The sequence below is a fragment of the Ruditapes philippinarum genome, unplaced genomic scaffold (assembly GCF_026571515.1).
Source record: "Ruditapes philippinarum isolate M1 unplaced genomic scaffold, ASM2657151v2 ctg552_1_1_1_1, whole genome shotgun sequence".
Taxonomy (NCBI): domain Eukaryota; kingdom Metazoa; phylum Mollusca; class Bivalvia; order Venerida; family Veneridae; genus Ruditapes; species Ruditapes philippinarum.
Genome location: NW_026864408.1, coordinates 175,392 through 198,985, shown reverse-complemented (window position 1 = coordinate 198,985; position 23,594 = coordinate 175,392). Strand labels below are relative to the sequence as shown.

At 33.3% G+C, this 23,594-nt stretch overlaps 1 protein-coding gene across 6 annotated transcripts in view; it reads left to right on the top strand.

Moving 5' to 3' along the window:
- LOC132725472 (uncharacterized) overlaps nt 1-23,594 on the top strand; it is a 77,285-nt gene that overhangs the window by 27,619 nt on the left and 26,072 nt on the right. Inside the window, exons 13-16 of one of the 6 annotated variants that reach the window (XM_060710608.1) lie at nt 8,695-8,836; nt 9,964-10,021; nt 10,932-10,973; nt 22,987-23,004. In XM_060710608.1, the coding sequence (XP_060566591.1) occupies nt 8,695-8,836; nt 9,964-10,021; nt 10,932-10,973; nt 22,987-23,004 (260 nt within the window). Of the gene's footprint in view, nt 1-8,694; nt 8,837-9,963; nt 10,022-10,928; nt 10,974-14,432; nt 14,460-22,986; nt 23,005-23,594 lie in introns of all 6 variants that reach the window. The other 5 variants (XM_060710606.1, XM_060710607.1, XM_060710605.1 and 2 more) reach the window with 5 other exon arrangements.

Here is a 23,594-nt window from a genome sequence, read left to right as displayed (position 1 = left end):
ACGCACTAATATTGTAAGAAAAGTAAATAGACTCAAGATTCAAGTAATAATTTATATTTTATGTGTGTTTAAGGACTAATTTTACAGTATTTATCATCATACTTTTACTGCGTTACTAACACAGTAAGGATATTTTTTGCATATTTTGACCCCTTTTTGGTAATTTACATGGATTGTTAGTGCCGTTTGCAATATGTAAATTACTTTCTTTGTTCACTTTGCAATATTTTACTTTTAGATACATTTTCAAAATTTTCATGAAAAATAGGATAAATCTGGAGGCGTGCTGCTTTAATGTATACAGGAGTTTGTCCCTATACTGTATCCGATTTTCAATAGGTAAAACAATGGAGATTCTATACAACGTTTTTATGTGTTTAAATGGAGGGGTTGTTTTTGGTAATAATTTAAGACAAGATGCCATTGATGGTTTAAGACATACTGACCGTATAACAGCAATACAGGATTTATAATTTATGCTACTCTATATTTTTTTAGAATAGAAGAAAGTGTCAAATTTCTAACACAAAATGGTGATTTTATCCATGTTTCTCCAACTGTTAAAATATTTATCAGCTGGTCTTGTAATGCATTAAGATGAGAACACAATCATTTAGGTTTTTCAGATGGATCCATGGCACATTATCTTGACACAACATATTGCATATTGTCTATTCCTTCTTATCACATTTGATCTGTGGGATTTTTTTTGCTTTATTTGTTATTTATTATTATTATTAATAGTTAATGACCAATAAATGAAGAATGTTGAAAAGCTTTTCTCTCAAATCGGGACAAACATCAAGCATAAATTTTATTTTTCAATTATATAACTCTGAGTAGATTTCATTTTTATCTTTTGCCTGTAACACTTTAAGCGTTTTATTGTTACAGTAACTGTTCAGCAAAATGTTACCGATGTTTTAATTCAAATTTGTGTTCTTTTCATGGAGTGTTTTTTCATGGAAAGTTAATGTATTGAAATTTGAAATGATTTTTTTTATGTTTCAAATGTATCCAACTCTGAATTCTGTAATGCATAATCATGACATTAACTTCTACAACATGCTTGAATTGATAAAACTGAAGGCCTCATACGTTTCCGGGGTTTTCTCATTTTACCACGTTGTTGCCATGGCAACAGAACCAATTAATGTTGTTGGTAGAATGCAAATCTACCTTTAAAAAAAATTAAAGACTTTTGAACATTTCAAAATGTAATCTTGTTGGTTATTCTTAGTCTTAATAATCGTTATATATCAGTTCACTAGAAATTGGGACTCAATTTCCGAGTACCCCACCCACTTTAGGAATGTCAGAATTCACATTCTTACACAATAAAAATAAAAATAAGGGTACAATTAGGAAATTGTTGATCAGGTCTTTGTAATATATGGTAAAAATATTCATATTCACCACTATGCCTCGACTGATAGGAAAAAATGCCAGCCCCCCATATCGATTTTTGATACTTTTTCATGCTTTTTTAGCAAAATTTCTCTATGAAAACAAGAGAATATGTATAAGAAAATGAAAAAAGACCCTTTTTCATATTGTTCCAACAGGATGTGAAGTTTTAACATCACCTGTACCAAAATAAATACAAAAAGGAACTAATTTTATGATATAAATTGCGTATTAGCCATTTTTCAATAATTTGGCGGCCATCTTGGCGGCCATCTTGGATTTCTCAAAACGTACCATGATTTGACATGTCTACCCACATTTTTTGTGAACTTCAAACATTTAGCTTTACATTAATATAACATTTATCCATGGACCTTTTTTGCACACAAAAGGTCCCCAGGGACTGTACTAATAGGCGCGTCAATGAAAATGGCTCTTATTTCACTTTAAACGGTCTTTATTTTGAGTATGTGATAAATGGAATATTAAATTCGTGTAAGTTCATTACTGAATTTATTGCACTCGTTGAATAAAATAATATTACACTCATTCAATATCCTCTATTTATTATCATGTCAATTACATACTGATAATAAGGGTAGTGAACAGAACATGGTAAACATCAATAGATATATGCAAGTGTCCGTACCATGTTCAAACGGCAATATACTTGTACATTCAAATATCTCTTTATTTGTATAAAGATATACAATGCATCATGGTCAAGTACTCTTCGTTCGTTTTTGGCCCATTTGCTTTTTTATTATTTGGTTTTTAACCCAAAAAATAAAACTTAATTAAATTTAAAATTTTAGCATATTTATGTCTGAAGTAAAACATATTTTGAAATTATGTTCTAATACATTTTGGCTATACAGAATAAATTAAAAATTACGAGGGTGATTATCAGATAAAAAATTTTGTATTCTGCTTTTCTGGTGAAACCTGTTAATTTTAATTTAACGTTGTTGATATCTTTATCATATGGATATTTTAAAATGATAATCAAAAATAGAGATATTGTATAAAATATGTCATCATTAGCATGCCATTGTTAATATTGCACGCAACTCGTCTGGCACCCCCATGACAGATGAAATTTCCGGCAAGAGTAAAATTAATGGAAACACAATTCTGATATGCAAGAAATACTCTGTCAAATTGTTATAAAAGTTGATGCTTATAAATGAATGTCTGGGTATCTATTTAGTGATATAAAACCCATATTACGCGAGTATATCACTCATTGTGTTGTTAAAATGGCTGTGCTGATTTTTTTTGTGGCCTATGTATTAATTGAGCCACGTCACGACAAAACCAACATAATGGGTTTGCGACCAGCATGGATCAAGACCAGCCTGCGCATCCCCGCAGTCTGATCCATGCTGTTCGCTTTCAGTTTTGCTACTTGTAATAGGGTTGGTAAGCGAACAGCATGGATCCTGATCAGACTGCGCGATGCTCAGGCTGGTCTGGATCATGCTGGTCGCAAACCCATTATGTTTGTTTTGTTGTGACACGGCTCAATTTATGATTCAGTAAATTTCCTTAAAAATGTATTGTGTATCTTGCTCTTTAAGCATATTTCTCGATTCAATGACAATTACTGCACTTATAATTTTTTCCCACTGCAATAATGATGTTATTCCGCGGTTAAATTCATTTTTTTTTAAGTAACAACTGCGTGATAAACTTTTCCGGGTAACCTTCAACCCCTGTCAGACACTCGCTCAATCATATTTTAAGTTTATAAGAAAGAGAACTTCAAGGAAATTTATGAGCTGACAAATCTAATTCATCTGTTCTAACAACACTTGCAACAGGGAACACTTTCAGGACTTACTGAACAGTAATCTCATGTATTCTTTCGGTTGCTATTTTATTTCCAGTGTCAAGATGTTTTCCAAGTATTTCTCTTTATCCATAAATATAGTAACATGTAGGGGCTGATATACATAATGTTAATCAGAATAAACACTTGAATGCAAGAATAAGGAAAATATTACATCACGTGGGTATCATTGTTTAATTTAACAGACACTAAATAATAAGAGTATATAATTAAGAGACAATTAATTTGTTAAGTGGATGTGTGTGTGTGTAAGACACTTGAAGTTTTTGAAATCCCATCCCATTTTTTTTTTTATAAAATTAAAGGGGAAAAAAATAAACTGAAATAATTTTGTCTTGTTTTATAATAATTATTGCTGTAAAACTCAATTACTGACAATGCCAGTTTTGGTCAGAAATGTGGCGAGTATATGACATTATAAGTTGTTGAAAGAAGCGGGAATTGGATGATAATCAGGTAAAACTGAATAAAAAATGAAAGATTCTGAATAAGTTGGTTAATTTCAGTAAAAGTAAAATTCCAGCTATGTGTTGAATGACCACATAAGAGAAAGAAATCATTAAATGAGCAGCGTCATGACAAAACCAACATAATGGGTTTGCGACCAGCATGGATCTAGACCAGCATGCGCATCCACGCAGTCTGATCAGGATCCATGCTGTTCGTTATCAGTTTCTCTATTTGTTATAGGGTTTGTAAGCAAACAGCATGGATCCTGATCAGACTGGTCTGGATCCATGCTGGTCGCAAACCCATTATGTTGGTTTTGTCGTGACGCGGCTCAAATGTAATGCCATAATTTCCTTAAAATTTTATCATTTAAAATTATGTTATGATATTGTTAAAGCAGCATGCCTCAAGATCCATGTTTATTTCCATTACAATTTGGAAAATGTTTTTGAAAGTAAATCATTGTGAAGAACAAAGGAAGCAATTTACACATTGCAGACGGCACTTACAATATCCACGTAAAATAGCCCCTACTGTATTAGATTTTTGCTTGTTTTGTTTCTCTTTTTAGTCCTCTACCGGTTTACTGGAGGGGACTTTAGGTTTACCCTCGGTCCGTCTGTCCGCACTCACAGGAGAGTAATTATGTGGCTAGAGGGACAATAGGTAACTGTTCTTTCTCTTTGATGTCATTCATTCTGTAATGCTTTTATGTGGCTATTTTCTTTTGTGTGGCTAAAAAGAACAATAGAGAGAACAATAGAGTAGCCACATAATTACTGTCCTGTGAGAACGTCCGTCCGTCAGTCAGTCCGTCCGTCCACAAAACTGGATCCCGCGATAAGTACTGAAAATATTTTTATGAAACTTGATATATGGATAGATGGCAGTATGGAGATTATGCACGTCTTTTTCTTTTTTTCCTATGCTGAAAATTCTGGTTGCTATGGCAACAAATAGACTGAAAATATGGCAAATTTTACACATAACCTGGATCCCACGATTACGCAAAAAGTACTGAAAATATTTTTATGAAACTTGATATATGGATAGATGGCAGTATGGAGATTATGCACGTCTTTTTCTTTTTTTCCTATGCTTAAAATTCTGGTTGCTATGGCGACAAATAGACTGAAAATATGGCAAATTTTACACATAACCTGGATTCAGTTATAACGCAAAAAGTACTGAAAATATTTTTATGAAACTTGACATATGGGTAGATGGCAGTCTGGAAATTATGCACATCCTTTTCTTATCTTCCTATGTTGAAAATTCTGGTTGCTATGGCAACAAATAGACTGAATTTCAAGATTTCTGATTCTAGTTTTTAAGTTTTTTCACTATAAGTTCTTTATTTCTTAAGGTATTTTCTTCAAACTTTAAATATAAGTTGCTAGTCATCAACCACATCATATGTGACAAAGTTTACAACTCTAGCACAAAATTTATCAGAATTACCTCCCTTGAACTTAAAATTTTCATGAAAAAAATATTGTTTTTTTTTTAATAACTTCTTTTTTTCTGAATGTATCTACTTCAAACTTCATATATATGTTTCTTATTATCACTCAACATTTGTGAGAAAGTTCAATACTCTAGCAAGACTATTTCCAGAATTATGCCCCTTTGAACTTATACTTTTTTTTCGAGAAATTGGTAATTTTTACTCCAACTTCTTCAATCATGATAGGATTTTCTTCAAACTCCCACATCATAATAATATGACAAGGTTTATAAATCTAGCATCCATATTTCCAGAATTATCTCCTTAAACTTTTAATTTTTCTTATTTGTTCTTTTAACTTTCATTTACTTCAAGTTCAAAATAAACATTCATTATTCATACCTTCATTACTAATTGTTCTTTGTTACACTCACATCATGTATGACATCTTGCATCTTTTTTTCAAGAGTTATCTCTTTTTTAAAATTTTGCTTTTAAAAATGTTATATTTTGATTACTGGGATGTTTAAAAAATAACTGTAGAGTGTCCTTCAGTCTGTCTGTCTGTACATAAAAACTGTTTCCTGTGATCTTTTTTAAAGAACTTTTTCAACAAATTTACTTAAAATAGAAACATAAGTGAATGGCCAATGGCCCTTCAGAATGTTGCTGGGGTTCTCACCTGTAGGGGACTTATGGATTGCTTGCAATACTATGATAATTGCTTGTTGTTGTTTTTTTTTTTTTAATATGCTATACAGTATATGTATATGATCACACAACTGAGTGATAAAACATCAACATGTCCAGGTGTGATACGCCCTCATGAAAAATAATTCTCTCACTTCTTGATGTGATGTAACATAGCATAAATTTACTCAAAACAACTAAATATCCTCTACATGTACGCACATTTTTGGGTAAAACGTTTAACGACTACGGTATTTACGTTAATAACACCATACTAGAGCCTGTCAGACGACCATCTTATCGACTATTATTCCAGAACACATTCTCGTAAAGAAGATGAATATTACCTTGGAGCTTGACCAGCATTCAGATTTTTTCACCATATTTCTACTGCGTTACTAAAACAGCAAGGGCTATTTTTTGCATATTTGGCCATATTTCACCATATTTCTACTGTGTTACTAAAACAACAAGGGTTATTTTTTGCATATTTGGCCTCTTTTTGGTAATTTACATGTGTCACATGATCCGAGTTCTGGTGATCAGTACCATACCTAGTTTTGGCAGACATGTTTTTGTCACAAAAACCCCTTCTAGTTATCCTTAACCATCTAGGTGGAATTAATGAAATTCTATTGTTTTTAGCTCACCTGTCACAAAGTGGTGTCCGTCCAGTGTCTACCCTTAAACTTTTACTTTTAACAACATCTCTTCATAAAGCACTAAGCCAATTTCATGCAACTTCACAGGAATGTTCCTTTGATGGTCACATGTAAAAAATGTTCAAAGAATTTAATTCCATGCAGAAGTCTGGTTGCCAAGGCAACAAAAAAACAACAGCAAAAAATCCCCATAAAATATCTTTTAAAAAACCCAAAGAGCTAGAGCTTAGATATTTGGCATTAAACATCTTCGAGTGAGTGTCAACAAAGTTTGTTCATATTAAAGCTGTGGGGTCAAAATTGGCAGGGGGGGGGGGGGAGGTCATTGATTTCTAATATGTCTATTGTAAAACCTTTAAAATTCCTGCTTTAAAAAACCAAAAGAGCTAGAGCTTAGATATGAAGCATGAAACATCTTTGAGTGAGTGTGTACCAAATTTGTTTAAATAAAAGCCTTTGGGTCAAAATTGGCAGGACTGGTGTCTACCAAATTAAATGTTCAACTTGCAGCCCTTGGGTCAAAATTGGCCCTGCCCTGGGGTTCATTGATTTTCCTTATAATTGTATATAGTAAAAACAAAAATAAATCTTAAACTAGAAATGTGTCCATAGGACACGGGTGCCCCCACCGCGCCACTGTTCAGTCAATCTTTTTACTAAGTCAAGGGAAATAACTCTACAAATACTGGATAAATCCACAAGCGAAACCCCAGGTGCAAATCTAAATATGCTGAGCAACCTGCCCATTAGGTTTAATGACTATGTCAAATCCTTTTTGAGTAGCATGCGACACAAGTTGAAAATTGCAAAAAAATTCTAAGTGAAGGGCAATAACTCTAAAAATACTAAATAAATCCAGACAAAAATACCTGGTGCACAACTGCACATGCTGATCAATATTCCTGTAAAGTTACATGACTCTAGGTCAAATACTTTTTGAGTTACATGCGACACAATTTGAAAATTGCAAAATTTTACTAAGTCAAGGGCAATAACTCTGAAAATACTAAAAATATCCAGAAGAAAATACCCAGGTGCACAACTACACATAATGATCAACATTCCTGTAAAGTTTCATGACTCTAGGTCAAATACTTTTTGAGTTACGTGCGACACAAGTTGAAAATTGCAAAATTTTACTAAGTCAAGGGCAATAACTCTGAAAATACTAAAAATATCCAGACAAAAATACCCAGGTGCACAACTACACATGCTGATCAACATTCCTGTAAAGTTTCATGACTCTAGGTCAAATACTTTTTGAGTTACATGCGACACAAGTTGAAAATTGCAAAATTTACTAAGTCAAGGGCAATAACTCTTAAAATACTAAAAATATCCAGACGAAAATACCCAGGTGCACAACTACACATGCTGATCAACATTCATGTAAAGTTTCATGACTCTAGGTCAAATACTTTTTGAGTTACATGCGACACAAGTTGAAAATTGCAAAATTTTACTAAGTCAAGGGCAATAACTCTGAAAATACTAAAAATATCCAGACGAAAATACCCAGGTGCACAACTACACATGCTGATCAACATTCCTGTACAGTTTCATGACTCTAGGTCAAATACTTTTTGAGTTACGTGCGACACAAAAGTGAACGGACGGACGGACGGACAGACGGACGGAAGGACGGACGGACAGACGGACGGACGGACAAGGGTAAATCTAAATGCCCGCCACTATCATGGGGGCACAAAAAAAAAACCCAAAGAGCTAGAGCTTAGATATTAAGCATGAAAAATCTTATAGGTGTCTACCAAGTTTGTTCAAATTTAATAAAAGCCCTTGGGTCAAAATTTGCTCCACCCAAGGGGGTCATTGGTTTTTCTTATATTTACACATCTTTTGGAACTGTAGTTGATTTTCCCTTTTAAGCAATAGCAACCAGTAATGATGTTTTACACATGCAATATTTCAGATACAAATATGAACTATGTGATATCAGTTTAAGATTTAGATTTTATATCTGCTTTTGTTTATAGAAAACAATAGTACTAATACATATTCATTGTCATGGAGAGTTTTATATTCAGGGGAGCGATTTCAGGACCATCATGGCCCTCTTGTTTTTTTTTGTCAAAAAGACCATAAGAGTGTCAATTTTTACTTGATTTTATGTAGATATTGGTTTAATGTACCAACTGTTTGAAATAATAAGTAATATTTTTGTTTAGGAACAAATCTCAGTGAGACATGGGAGGGTAGAGAAGGTAGGATGTTCGCATTTGAGCTGATATTCCGTTACTTGATCAAGAATCATTGGTTGTATACATTTGGTCCGGCTGGGTCCGGTCTACAGATGGAAGCCGGTGCAAGGTGGGTCATTTCTTAAATGAGCCGCGTCATGACAAAACCAACATAATGGGTTTGCGACCAGCATGGATCCAGGCAGTCTGATCAGGATCCATGCTTGTCGCTTACAATTACTCTATAACAAGTAGAGAAACTGATAGCGAACAGCATGGATCCTGATCAGAATGCGCGGATACACAGACTGGTTTGGATCCATGCTGATCGCAAACGCATTTGTTGGTTTTGTCATGGCGAGGCTCAAATTACCTTTATAGTTAAAACTGATTAATTTTTTATAAGTTTGATATATATTTTATTAACCAGACTTTTTTTCTTTTTTTTTCAAAGAAGAATAAAATGGAGGTATTGTTACAGTCATGTCAACTTTTCGGATGCTGTTGCCGCCCTCAAACTTTTTTAATTAATTTATTGAATAAGTTGAATCATGATTAAATTGATTTATTAATAACAGTCATATTACAGATCAGTCACATTCATATTATAAATTAGTAATAACATTGGTTAATGTTGTTGATTACAGTAATTTGTAATTACAGTAATTGTTGATCACAGTGATTAAAAGTCATATCACTTACAGTGATTATATTGATAAGTTATAATATTGATTACACTGATATTGTTATTAATTACAGTGATTTTATTGGTTACAGTTATATTATTAATCAGTAATAATACTAGTTAAAGTCTTTAATTACAGTCATTGAGACCTAAAGTTTTCATTGATGTAAATTCAAATCATTTACAGTCATAATATGGATTTGTTATGTAATTGATTTTAGTGATAATGTATATTACAGTTATTCTTTTGATAACAGTTCTTACAGTGACAACATTTATTTCATCAGTAATGTGCAGTCATGTTAATGATTATTCTTAGAGCCTAGCTTTAATTAAGTGCATTGGATTTTATAACAATTTGATACTTGTTTTTTTGGTTTTACGTCTCACCTACACAGTATAAGTCATAAAATTATGTCTACTTCCCAACTTTACTGGTGGAGGATGACCTCAGGTGCCCTTCTGTGCACCTAAAATATTATATTATATTCTGGAAGTGATACATTTTTTTATTTTTTTTCGTGGATATTCTGTAATATGATGAAATATGTTTTGCTCTTGATTTATTCCAGCAAAGAGCAGGACACTAAATTAACACAAAGCAACATTGAATCTAAAGATCAAATGCAGGTAGGTTTCAGAGAACTAAATTATTACCAGAAAAATCTGTATTATTATCTATAAAGTATATTTATTTCATTTAGATATGATATGTATGCATGATGTGACCAAAAAATTGTGATGGAAATCAGCGTGAAAACTAAGTGTGTCACGTTTATTCGTTTAGAAAATTTATTAACCTATAACCAAGGTGAAATAACCGGCAAAGAGCCGAGAAAGTTTTAAATTGATTCTAAACCTTACTTTAATTTTTATAACAAGATTTGATATGAGCTGAAATACAAACAAAATGTGAGCCGCGCCATGACAAAACCAACATAGTGCGTTTGCGACCAGCATGGATCCAGACCAGCCTGTGCATCCGCCCAGTCTGATCAGGATCCATGCTGTTTGCTATCAGTTTCTCTACTTGTAAAAGGGTTGGTAAGCGAATAGCATGGATCCTGATCAGACTGCGCGGATGCGCAGGCTGGTCTGGATCCATGCTGGTCACAAACGCACTATGTTGGTTTTGTCATGGCGCGGCTCACATTTTGTTTGTATTTTAATTGTAGTCAACAATGTATTTTTTCAATTACTTGATATCTAATCGCGAATTGTACAACACTACTGAAAAAAGTTATTTTTATAATCGGATATGTATTGTAATCAAATTTAGCACTATAAAACACAACCAAAATGCCATATCTGGTCTGTAACACATAAAGTAAAAGTTAAAAATCTAAGAATTTTATTAGTACGGTCAGTTGAAAGTTAACATAGTTTTTAGGTTGCCGTTAATTTTTTGCTGACCATGACACGCCTAATCCAAACCAGACAAAGACATGACAAGAAAACTTTTTTATGAGAAATATTTTGGATTGTGTTATTTAACTAAGAATGAAGTATAAATTACTATTTTATGTTTTATTTTCAGCAGAACAGACTTCTACATCATGTAGAATCAGAGAAATCTCTGGCTGTAAGTTGTGTTTTAGATCTCTCTAACTTTGCATTACCGATAAGAAATTCATTGGTCAAAGGAATATCTTGCTTATGTAATTTTAGAATAATATAATGAAGTAGATTTATTTTTTACAATGTAATACATGTATTTATAGAATTAAAACATGACCTGCCAGAGTCCGTTGACACTATTGAATGTTCATGCTAAAAATCCAACCCACCAGATATTTGTTTGAATGATTTCATTGAGGAATAAAAAAAAAAGAAACTTCATTTTCTCCTCGAGGGAAGGGATAATATTTGAGTAAATTAATAAATATTATCATTTTATCTTTAAAATTTAGTATTTTTTAATAATTTTCTTATCAAAATTATTTGATTAGATCCATTTGATAAGGATTTGATTATTTTAGATAAAATTCTGGAGCTGAAATTTTTTTTATTGAAAGAAGCAATCTTTGATAACTTTCTCCATCTGACAGTGAAACATTAGAATTGACTTTAAAGCTGCTTGCCTTCAGATTCATACTAATTTTCAAGAAAATTTTTAAAATATATTTGAAAGTAAAGAATTGTGAAGTGAACAAAGAAAATAATTTACACATTGCGAACAGCACATGCAATTCAAGAAAATTACCGAAAATTAGTCAAATTAAGCAAAATTAGCCCTTACTGCATTACTAAGAAGTAAAACAGTCAAAATATGGTGATAAATACTGAAAAATCAGTCAAACATTGTGCATTATATGTAAATTATTACCTTAATCTTAAATCTGTTTACTTTTCTTAAAATCTTTGTACATTTTTCTCAAGTTTTAAATCTCTTGAAATATATTGGCTCATCTGGAGGCATGCAGCTTTAAAATGTTGCAAGAAGCTTAAACAAAAATGAGCCGCGCCATGACAAAACCAACGTACTGCGTTTGCGACCAGCGTGGATCAAGACCAGCCTGCACATCCGCGAAGTCTGATCAGGATCCATACTGTTCGCTTACAAACCCTATAACAAGTAGAGAATAGCAAACAACATGGATCCTGATCAGACTGGGAGGATGCGCAGGCTGGTCTGGATCCATGCTGGTCGCAAACGCATTATGTTGGTTTTGTCATGGCGCGGCTCATTAATGATTATCAGACAAGTGTTATTGAAGGGTTATGAGAGCATTTTGCATGATAATGTTATAAATAGGTTCCAGTGACCTTAAACCCGTTTAGTGAAAAGCTTCTATATACATGTATAATATTTTATACTGAGCTAGACAACATCATACTACAGGGGGGTTTCATTACGTTTTAACCCTTACCACACTAAATATAAATAATGGACTTATCCATCTGTCAGTATGGACCAAACCATTCCTCATTTGTAGGGAAGATTTCAAAATATGTACTGACTGAATAGCAAGCAGTGCAGATCATGATCAGACAGCACGGCTTTGCTGGCTGATCTTGATCTGTACTGCTAGCATATGAAGATTCTTTCAGGCTAAGGTTTACTTAAAGAACCTGGATCATTTCTTATAGTAGATGAGTAAATAAGTACCTGCCAGAAAAGCATATAAAGAAATTGCCTAATTTAGCCAAAAAGAAATTGTCTAATTTAGCTGTTTGGCTCAACACATTTGGAAGTTAGCTAAATACTTGGTCATAATGAAACCCTTTGTGATATCACATCATACATTTGTTGTATTAACCCATTACCAGATATATACGCCTTTCTACGCCTTTTTCACCCCCCTCCCTTTTTGCTTTCTCAAATGGTGAAAAAATGCCTTATTTAGGCCCCCAAACACTTGTTTTTGTTTGAGAAATGTTGTTTAAAAAATTGACCACTTTTTCGGCGCGGCCCCCCATCCAAAAGATACATCAGGGGGTTGCCAGAAGGGGGATGTGCCCCCTTCTGTTTGGGGGGTTTGAAGGGGGGCGGAGTCCCCCTCATCGCCAAGAAAATTTTGGACTTGTGGGAGGCTAAAAATGGCCCCAGGTCGATCATAAGGTAACGTGTAACCAATGCTGAAAAGCCTTTGACTCTATCTCAATCCATTGAGAAGTGGCAGCACTTTGAAATCAATTTTGATGGAAAAAATCAGCGCAAAATAGTGATTTTTGGCAATTTTGAGATGTCCCCTAGTTGCCATGGTAACAGGAAATTTCAGACTGAGCATGTTGTTACAAAGGAAATGGTCCAGTCAACATTTGTGCCAAGTTTGATTAGTATTGAAGCAGTTTTTATAGTTTTATAGCAACTTGAACTTATAACGGGAGACTTTTCAATGAAAACAGCCATTTTTCACAAAATGCTCATGGGGTAATGGGTTAAGAACTGTAAATTCTGTACATATTCTGCATTGGATAGAGAGTCTTAGGTTCAGTTAAATGGTGAAAATGTTGTGTCTGCATGGTGCATAAATTATTTACATGTACTGCTATCTGTTAGGAAAATAAATAACAAAAACATAGTTCATAAGCCTGTTCACCCTTAACCTGCTAATTGATTTTCCCTACTTTGAATTTGGAACAGTCCATTCAAAGTTTAAGGGATTTTAAAATCAAAATACAAAAATTGAGCTTCCAGCAGTATAGAAGCTAGTTAAAGTGCATGAATGAGCAGGATGGCCTGGCTCTATACTGGTGATGCTATTTTATTTGCTTTATAATCCTTAATTTCCTGAATGAACTTGTCTAACTTCCATTTTGGAAAAATTTTAGGGATTTCGCAATGAAATTGTGATTAGCCAATGATTCTACACTCTTGGTAAAAAGTTGAAAGTTTCAGAATTATAGGAGTCAGAAGTTTTAAATTTGGCTTTTTTTTCATGCAAAAAGGTCATCAGCTAAAATAAGGAAAGATTGTTGTTCTACCTGATTGTCTGCCCTTGTTTAGTGTCGTTCATTAAGAAAAATATCGTTGTCTACAAATGGTCAAAATGGCTCAAAAATTGCATTTTAATTTATGTTATTGCACCTATACCCTTCAAATTATAGACTAAATTTGTTTGAATTTTATCAAATTTATATACCGTTTTGAATTAACATTGGTATTGACTCATTCTCAGTAATGTATCCATATTTCTAGTACATAGTATTTTAATATACTATACAAATTAGCGGCCCTTTTCTATGTTTTACATAGACAAAATTTCTTCCCAGGCATTGCAAAAACAAATCATATGGTATGTGATAATTTTCAAAAGTAGTGTATATGAAATGAGCCGCGTCACGACAAAACCAACATAATGGGTTTGCGACCAGCATGGATCCAGACCAGCATGTGCATCCGCGCAGTCTAATCAGGATCCATGCTTTTCGCTTACCAACTCTATTACAAGTAGAGAAACTGATAGCGAACAGCATGGATCCTGATCAGACTGCGCAGATGCGCAGGCTGGTCTGGATCCATGCTGGTCGCAAACCCATTATGTTGGTTTTGTCATGACGCGGCTCAAATAACAAGCATGTAATATGTTATTTATAGCATGTCAGACGTAGAAATTGGCGACAGGTATTTTTATTATATATATGTATATTGCCCACCTTGTAGCAGTAAACCACAATTTATTGCATGTGGTGGATTTTCTCTATATATTTCATTTTAGAAAGAGTTACAGCCCTTTGGTGTTCTTTATATGCTAATTGTGTGCCCCTATGCATCATTTCATTTTAGAAAGAGTTACAGCCCTTGGGATTTTCTTTATGTGCGAATTGTGTGCCCCTATGCATCATTTCATTTTAGAAAGAGTTACAGCCCTTGGGATTTTCTTTATGTGCGAATTGTGTGCCCCTATGCAGCATTTCATTTTAGAAAGAGTTACAGCCCTAAGGTTTTCTTTATTTACAGGTTGTTTGCCCCTATGAAGCATTTCTTTGTAGAGAGAGTTAAAGCCCTTGGGATTTTCAATTTTTTTTTTGTATGAATTGCTTTTTCCTATGCAGGATTTAATTTTAGGAAGAGTTAAACTCTTTGTCACTTTAATATGCATGTAATGTGGTTTTTTAAGATGTTTCCATCATCAAAAGCTGACTGTAGAATAAAAAAAATTCACTCATGTCAGGTATTGAAAATTTTCATGAAAATAAATTTTTATATAGATTTAAAGGAAACTGAAAGTAGAAATTCAAAATTTTAAGCCTAGTCAATTTTAAATCTGAAATATTGATTTTTGCAAAATTTTGGCCTCATAAAATATCTGATTTAACAGTGTTCCGTATAATTTTTGGATATGTCAATGCAGCACACTTGAGCCTTTTTTTTTCATTAAATATTTTAATTTGAAAATTGGTTTGAAGAGAACATTTTCTGAAGATTATTTTATCTTTAGGCCTATGATATTGGGATTATGGCAAACCTATTCCGATATGCATGAGCTTTTGGTGATTTATTACGCTTACATACATTTAATCTATGAACTTGCAGTGTTTTTTTCCCCATCCTTTTGGGAACCTGTTAGGGCCGCCTAATAGGGAAATATTTTGACACATTAGGTCAAAATTGTTATCTGGAAAAAATCTGGAAACAAATGCAAATATGGGAATTTTGAGACAGTATATATACATTATTTTTATTTTATATTTGTTGATATCATAAAGAGTTTAAAGCAACTATGCATGCCAGAGAAAATGTTTTATTTTATCTTTATTTTTATTTATTTATTTGTTTTAAACATTTTTCACTATAACAGTATTAGTCAATGTAGTATGTGTACTGCATGTTATATACTGTAATCTTTCTTTTTTAAATGTTAGAAGTATAAGTTAGTATTTTATTTTGTCTTCTATTATATATTTATCCATGAAAGTGTTATGTTTTGAAGTTCATTAACATATGAGCCGCGTCACGACAAAACCAACATAATGGGTTTGCGACCAGCATGGATCCAGACCAGCCTGCGCATCCACGCAGTCTGATCAGGATCCATGCTGTTTGCTTACAAACCCTATAACAAGTAGAGAAACTGATAGCGAACAGCATGGATCCTGATCAGACTGGGCGGATGCACAGGCTGGTCTGGATCCATGCTGGTCGCAAACGCATTATGTTGGTTTTGTCATGACGCGTCTTATATAAGAATAGTTGAGACTATCACAGAACAGTTCACTAATAAAGCATGTTTTAGTCAAAGCCCCTTACTAATGAACAAAACATTAGTCTATAGGTAGGATACTGTGAATTCACTTAATTTCGTGGGCATGAAATTTCATGGTTTTGTCATATAGAACAGTTTTGCGGGTTCTTAAATTCTCGGACTGTTTATTTTTCCAAAAGGTAATATGTAAAATATGTGATGTAAAATTGTCTTACAGCATAATCTTTCGTCGGATCTTAAATTCTTGGATTGACCTATCCACAAAAGGTACAAAAATTAGTGACTCATAAATAATAATGATTTTGATATAGTTAAATAAACTGCACAAAACATTATATTTGTTAGCTAGAAATAATTATCATGTTATCACATTGACTTTCTATGATTGTTCATTCCTTTAATGCTATGTATAATGTTTAGTTGACAATTAACAACATGTGATGAAATTTACTTCGACTTTTTTTGCCATATGTAAGAGGTAATAGAAAAAGAATTGAAACATTTGCCTTATCCACAGCTATGGACATTGAAAATGCAAAACTGACATTGTAAACATCATGTTCAGGTCATGTAAAATCAGCATTAACTAAATTAAGTCTGTCTCCCCCAGCACAGCCGTAGTACCGATTTCATTGAATTCAAATGCTTACCTGATGAAGAACTAGATAGGTTCGAAACCGCTAGATCTCTATTAAAATTTTGTTCACATTTATCCTGTGTTGACGTGTGGTTTCTTTGTATTCTTCAATTTTAAACACATACCTATTTAATGGTAGAAATTTATGTTTCGAATATTTACATGGAGCAAGTTTGTGATAGACTGTCATTTAACAGGATAATTATTTAATATACATGTACAATCAAAATTGTTCAAACGCTACTATAAGAAAAAAGTACGTAATGAAAATATCAGTTTTTCATAATTTCTGTTCCGAAAATAATTGACATTTAATATGCAAGAAAAATAATCAAACACTGGCTGTCGGTACAGATGGGAATATCTAGCTCTCAGGTAACTGTTTAGCGGAAACTCGACAGAGCCACGTTACCGCTGTAAACAGTTACCCTCGAGCAAGATATTAGGTCACAGCCGGTGTAAGATTCCTATAGTTCTTACTTCCTGTCTGGTAAAAAAAAAATATAATATTCCATTACATTGTACATGTATACAATTTTAACACGGTACTCTGTCACTTAGTTGAGGGTGCTGTCTGTTGTTTTTGAAGTAGCTCAGCTATTTCTAGGACTACAATGTGATTTATATTGTGAATAGCTTGTTGTCGTTTTTTTTCAATGTTGAAAATATATAACCTATTATACCCAATACCACACTTACTTTGTATAATGGACATGCCCTGCTTTTAGATTTGTACTTTTTTAAACTTTTTGAGGATATTTATAAATTATCCTTTACATATCTTTTTACATATCTAACGTATCCAGGTTTAAAGTTTTAAAGAAACTTGATATTCAAAGGAAATCAAGAGAGGCCCTTCATAATCGAAGAAAAGACGAACCTAAATCATGGATCATTCTCCGACATATGCTTTTTGTGCTAAAGAAAACATGTTTTCAGTTCAACGGAAAATTTTATGACCAGGTATCAGGAACAACTATGGGAACAAAATGCGCCCCTAGCTACGCAATAATATTCATGGCACATCTTGAGTCGAGATCTCTACGAACACAAGTATTAAAACCGTTAGTCTGGTGGAGATACATAGATGACATATTTATGATTTGGCCGCACAGCAGACAGGAATTGAATTCCTTCATGGCCAGAGTGTTTAAACCAATTTCATGAGTCAATTAAGTTTACTTATGATATCAATCCCAAGGAAGCTAATTTCTTAGACACTCAAATTAGTAAGGACAACACAGGTATTCTTCAAACTACAAATTTTGAGGAACCCCCCTCATCGTCTAGTACAGAAACAGTTTGCCAAGATGAGTATGGTATGTTTAGTGAAACAAACGAACTCATTATAAACATTGGACAGATTAATGGGTTATTAAACAAAGCATAATTAACTTGTGATCCTTTTTATTCAAACAATATACATGATATACTTAATGATAAGCTCGTTGGAACAATGCCAAAACTATATCTATTATTAGCAACAATACTTCTATTTATAGTAACAAAACACAAAAAAGTATCCCTAAATAACAGTACTTCAGTAGTTAGAATTTGATATTTTTTAAGCCTGATGAAGAGTATTGTATTACTCGAAACTAGTAGCCAATAAAAACTTTTTAAACTTGACCTGGTGTTGTACGTGTGTTCCTCACCTACTTTATTCATGATTTGATATCTTTTTAGCTCACCTGTCACTAAGTGACAGGCTGAGCTTTTGTGATCGCTTTTCGTCCGGCCGTCCGTCCGTCCGTAAACTTTTACTTTAAATGACATCTCCTCATATACCACTAAGCCAATTTCATCCAAACTTCACAGGAATGTTCCTTCGGTGGTCACCTTTAAAAATTGTTCAAAGAATTTAATTCCATGCAGAACTCTGGTTGCCATGGCAACCAAAAGAAAAAACTTTAAATATCTTCTTTTAAAAAAACGTAAGAGCTACAGCTTAGATATTTGGCATGAAACATCTTCTAGTGAGTGTCTACCAAGTTTGTTCAAATAAAAGCCCTGGGGTCAAAATTGGCCCTGCCCCAGGGGGTCATTGATTTTTATGCCCCCGCCATGTAATGGCCGGGGCATATAGTGTTACCCTGTTCCGTCATTCCGTCCTTCTGTCCTTCCATCCTTCCATCCTTCCGTCCTTCCGTCATTCTGTCATTCCGTCATCATCAGTTTCCGTTCATTATCTTAAGAACGGTTGCACACATTCAACTCAAATTTGATATATGGATATGTCATGAGAAAATACAGGTCAAGTTCGAATTTGGTCATGGTTCGATGATTTTTGGCAGAGTTATGCCCCTTTTACTTTGAAAATAATATGAAATTTTCAGTTTCCGTTCATTATCTCCCCAACAGTACAACACATTCAACTCAAACTTGACATATGGATATATCATGAGAAAATATAGGTCAAGTTCGAATTTGGTCATGGTTCGATGATTTTTTGCAGAGTTATGCCCCTTTTACTTTGAAAATAATATGAAATTTTCAGTTTCCGTTCATTATCTCCCCAAAGGTACAACACATTCAACTCAAACTTGACATATGGATATGTCATGAAAAAAATACAGGTCAAGTTCGAATTTGGTCATGGTTCGATGATTTTTGGCAGAGTTATGCCCCTTTTACTTTGAAAACAATATGAAATTTTCAGTTTCCGTTCATTATCTCCCCAAAGGTACAACACATTCAACTCAAACTTGACATATGGATGCGTCAAAGGAATGCGCAGGTCAAGTTCAAATTTGGTCATGGTTCAATGATTTTTGGCAGAGTTATGCCCCTTTCACTTTGAAAGTAATATGAAATTTTCAGTTTCCGTTTATTATCTCCCCAATGGTTCAACACATTTAACCCAAATTTGACATATGGATATGTTTTTGGAATGCCCAAGCCAAGTTCGAATTTGGTCATGGTTCAATGATTTTTGGCAGAGTAATGCCCCTTTCACTTTGAAAATAATATGAAATTTACAGTTTCTGTTCATTATCTACCCAACAGTGTTACATATTCAACTTAAATTTGACATATAGATATGTCAAAGGAATGGGCAGGTCAAGTTGGAATTTGGTCATGGTTTGATGATGTTTTGGCAGAGTTATGTCCCTAATTTCACTTTGAAAATAATATAGATACATCTTAGGAATAAGCAGTTTAAGTTTGAATTTGGTCGTGGTTCAATGATTTTAGACAAACTTATCTTTCCTGAATGTTGGAAAAATTTTGAACTTTCAGTTTCAGCACTCATACTTTTAGCCATTATTTTGGCTACAAATATGCAATATGCTATTTTTAAAAGGTTAAGACTGAATAATTTCAGTGCCTTGAACATTGTATGAAAATGGTTTGTGTTAACATTGAAAAGTTTTAAGAGCTTTGAACTTAAAATGAAAAAAATAATTAATGCACCATCTGAAATTTTGGCTGCATGCGGGGGCATCCGTGGCATGATGACACATTTCTAGTTCCTATATGCATATAGTAAAAACATAAAAAAATCTTCTTTTAAAGAACCCAAAGAGCTAGAGCTAAGATATTTATCATGAAACATCTTCTAATGAGTGTCTACCAAGTTTGTTCAAATAAAAGACCCGGGGTCAAAATTGGCCCCGCCCCAGGGGGTCATTGATTTTCCCTATATGCATATAGTAAAAACTTAAAAAAATTTCTTTTAAAGAACTCAAAGAGCTAGAGTTAAGATATTTAGCATGAAACATCTTCTAATGAGTGTCTACCAAGTTTGTTCAAATAAAAGCCCTAGGGTCAAAATTGGCCCAGCCCCGGGGGTCATTGATTTTCCTTATATGTACTGTAAAGCAAAAACTTAAAAACCTTCTTCGAAAAAACCCAAATAGCTAGAGTTAAGATATTAAGCATGAAACATTTTCTAGTAATTGTCTATAAAGTTTGTTCAAATGAAAGCCCTGGGGTCAAAACTTGCCCCGCCCCAGGGGTGTCATTTATTCACTATATGTGTATAGTAAAAACTTAAAAAATCTGCTTTTAAGAAACCCAATGAGCTAGAGCTTAGATGTTTAGCATGAAACATCTTCTTATGGGTGTCTACCAAGTTTGTTCATATAAAAGCCCTTGGGTTAAAATTGGCCCTGTCGGCGTGGGGCGGGGGGAGCTATATACAGGTGAGCGACTTCAGGGCCATCATGGCCCTCTTGTTATTGTAAGTCCCGCAGCTGACCTAAGAAATTCATATTGTATGTTTTTAAGCTTTAAGACCACAGTCGAGTTCGGTTAATTAAATGCTATGCTGTTATCATCGAAATACATAGAGATACAGTTTCTATAAATCATACTCATTATAATAAGTGACTTATTTCCTATACATTATGCATGTATATATTTTAGGATGGAGTGGTAAGGAAGTTTATAGGCTACATAAATTATAAGTATCATTTAACAAGAATATTAATTCCTCGTTTTTCTTCAGCTCAATGACTTAGGCTTATGTGTTCTCTAAACATGTAGTTTGATCCTTTAAGGTCACCACGGTAATGCTTTCCCGCCCAAAAAAAATCTAACATCGACCAATATCGTAGCAAATCGGTAATTTCCGGAACGTTATTTTTTCAAAATCTTGGTATTTGATTATTTACAATCACTCATCCTTTATCGATATGTACTACATTCCAGTTTTAAACTGTTAAAAATTATTGAATACCGAAGATTGTGAAAAATTATAAACGTCTTGGAAATGACCGATTTATTAAAATATTGACCAGTGTTAGAAATCTTTTGGCAGGAAAACATTACAGTATGACTGTAACCTTAACATATTATATTACACTTTATTATGTAACCAGCATCTATAAATAACCTATCTTTTATATGTGCTTTAAAATAACTGTGGTAACTTTTTGCATTAAAGTACATACATGAATTTGTACAATATATCTTACTTTTCTAGTAAATGTTGTTTATATAAATGTGGTGCTAAGACTTGTGATAGATTAATTCATATATATTATGTTTTTCAACTTATTGTTATTTATGTTGGATTTTTTGGGTTTTTTTTGGGGGGGAGGGGTGTGGGGGTATTAATTGCTCAACTATGCAAAATATATATATTAAAAGACATTCTACCAACCCTTGCTAATTAGAATGTCCCTGTATTTGTTGTAAGATTTTACATGACTGTATTATCTTCCTTTCAAAATTGTTATTTATTTAGTTTATGCAAATTTATTTTAGTTTGATTGAGTCAGAAGCTATAAGCTTATTGAAACACTCACGAATTTGTTCCTGGAACCAACCAGTACTAAGCAATGATTGTAAAATTTCTTGTTCAAGGAAACAATGGCTTGCCACAGATGTTGTTTGAACCCACGCAGCCAACAATCCTTAGATTACTAGTCTGACGTATTAACCACTTGACCACACTGCCACTATTTATTTATTTCCTGGCTCTTTTCAACTCATTAGAGCAAACTTTCCTCTTTCATAAATCAAAATAGTTGTCATCTGTGAATATTGTATGACACAGTTACTTTAGCTTCGAGTTAGTTCGAGTTCACATTTTTTTGTCAGACACATTAGAATATTCAAGGTTGTATTACTGTTATACTCTCTTGCCCAAAAAATCCAACATTGTCCAATATCCTAGCAAATCGATTATTTCCTGTACGGTCTAACTTCTGGTTAAACAGTTAAAAATTATTAAGTACCAAAGATGGAAATGACCAATTTATTACGATATTGGCCGATGTTAGAATTTTTTTGGCGGGAAAGCAGAATGACTACCTTAATGTTTTATTATTTTAACCATATATAGTCTAATAACATAGTAAATAATAACTGATTTCTGATTCACCAGTGCTTTCTATATTATGACTTGGAATGTATACATTGTATATTTTGTATATATCGTCAGTGTGGACGTAAACTTGTACTGCCTTGAATTCAGGGAAGCATCCATTGTTACATAAGGAGATATACATATATAATTTAAAAACGAGGTATCCATGGCCAAGTGGTTACTGACTTCGAGATTACTTGCACCTTACTACTGCAAGTTCAAATCCTACCAAGGATTCATGTGGTGAAGATAATTAACAGAAGGGTCTAAGGTGCCCTAAAAATGTGTCTGAAATATTATGCATGAAGTGTCACCTGAGGTCATCCTCCATCAATAAAGCAGGAAAATTGCCAGTCACAAAGGGAGTCTGACTTATATCCCATAAAAAACTAATATTTTAAAACTTCTCTACTGGTTCCATATTATTTTCATTAAAATAAAAATGAAATATATAATATTGTATAAATCCAATGATGGCATATTAACTTTGTAGAATGTTTCACGCCCAGAGGTAATAAATTACTGATTTATAGATATAGATATATTTGGCTTTCTTTTACAAGCTTTCAGCTTTCAATTTTATTAGGTGATTCAGTGCTAGCAGTATATACATGGAGGTTGAATTGTGTGAATGCTTTGCTATGATATAAACATGTTTGAAGCATTGACGTATCTATGATGCTAAATACTTATACAATGTATAATGGTTTTTTTTGTTGTAATTTTATGTTGATTTAATGATGTAACTGATGTTTCTGAGTTTTTGACTTTCCCCATTAACAGTTACAATCAATCCTGTGAGCACAGGCCACCTAAGGGAGAGTCAAAACGTGGTCTTAATGGACAAGTGGTCTTTATTAAAAGGTTATTTTTTTGCATTTTTGTCCAGGGTTATCAAAAGTTGCTTTTATTTGCAGGGTTATCGTTATTCAAAGGTAGTCTTTATCACAGTTTTGACTGTATTCCATCTACTTATAGAGGGCTAAACTATGTTATATAAGATATGAACATATTGCCGGGATGAGTGTAGATTTTACAATATAAAAGTCCTGAGATTTGTGATATTTCCACACTCAAAATGCCATTATGATTTCGTAGACT